The following is a 1081-nucleotide window of genomic DNA, read 5'->3' as shown; positions in this document are numbered from 1 at the left end:
GTGTGTGTGTGTGTGTGTGTGTGTGTGTGTGTGTGTGTGTGTGTGTGTGTGTGTGTGTTTACCTGAAGTATTGATTCCAGTGTGTTTGTGTATTTCTCCTCAGTCTGTCTGATCTCCTGAAGACAGCAGCTCCTCTTGTCCACTTCAACCTTCTGCTGCTGTGACAGACAATCAGACAGACAGTTATCTATAAGTTCTCTGTATGTATTTGTGTGTGTGTGTGTGTGTGTGTCTCACTGTTTCTGGTTCCTCTGTCCTCATCAGATCTTCATAAATATCATCTCCTTCATTCTCATCTTCCTCCACACAGTCATAAAGATCATCATCTTCCTCCACCGTGTCACTGAGATACAGTCAGTTCTTAAATGCAACTTTATTCACTTATTTACATATTGTGTTAACAAATGAATAAGGTTTTGTCAGATTAAGCTAATTTCTTTGCACACACACACACACACACACACACACTCACTCGATCTGGTCTGAGAGGCCGGTGTAGATGTCATCATCTCCAACACAAGCTTCATCTGGAAACGGCCTGTAGTGAAACGACAAACACAAATCACATGTGTGAACGTTCTGCTGAACATCTGCTTCTGTGATCCACAGAGAAACAGTCAGACACGTCTGGAACGACATGCAGGTGAGTAAACCATGACTAACTCAACTAAACTGTGTGTGTGTGTATGTGTTTGACCAAATGTTCCCACAAGGATAGTAAAACCTGAAAAAAATATTGTTTGGTCAGTATAAAAGTAATAGGAGTCTATGGAAAATCCCCACAATTCACAGAAACAAACATGTGTGTGAGTGTTTCTGTTTGTTTGTTTGTTTATTTGGAATTACTGGCACAGCCCTTGAATGGTTTTCCTCCTATTTGACCAGGGAGGCAATCCTCATTTGTAAGTCGCTTTGGATAAAAGCGTCTGCTAAATGACTAAATGTAAATGTAATGTAAATGATAAAACTGAGGTAATTCTGATTGGCTCTAAAGCTGTAGGATCTAAGCTCTCTGGTCAACTGATGGATCTGAATGGTGATCTGATTATGCCCTCCACGAAAGTTCGCAACCTTGGTGTTC

General features: G+C 40.9%; 1 protein-coding gene across 1 annotated transcript in view; it reads right to left on the bottom strand.

The window, feature by feature from the left end:
* The window catches only part of LOC107685045 (proto-oncogene vav-like), a gene marked incomplete at its 5' end in the record, with an annotated part of 37143 nt that overhangs the window by 33411 nt on the left and 2651 nt on the right, over positions 1–1081 (bottom strand). Inside the window, 3 exons of the mRNA XM_016481482.1 lie at positions 63–158; positions 238–343; positions 473–538. Of these exons, the coding sequence (XP_016336968.1) occupies positions 63–158; positions 238–343; positions 473–538 (268 nt within the window). The remainder of the gene's footprint in view (positions 1–62; positions 159–237; positions 344–472; positions 539–1081) is intronic.

The sequence above is a fragment of the Sinocyclocheilus anshuiensis genome, unplaced genomic scaffold (genome assembly GCF_001515605.1).
Source record: "Sinocyclocheilus anshuiensis isolate Anshui unplaced genomic scaffold, SAMN03320099.WGS_v1.1 scaffold565, whole genome shotgun sequence".
Classification (NCBI taxonomy): Eukaryota; Metazoa; Chordata; class Actinopteri; order Cypriniformes; family Cyprinidae; genus Sinocyclocheilus; species Sinocyclocheilus anshuiensis.
The sequence above is the reverse complement of the archived record's forward strand: the minus strand, read 5'-3'. Positions and strand labels throughout refer to the sequence as shown.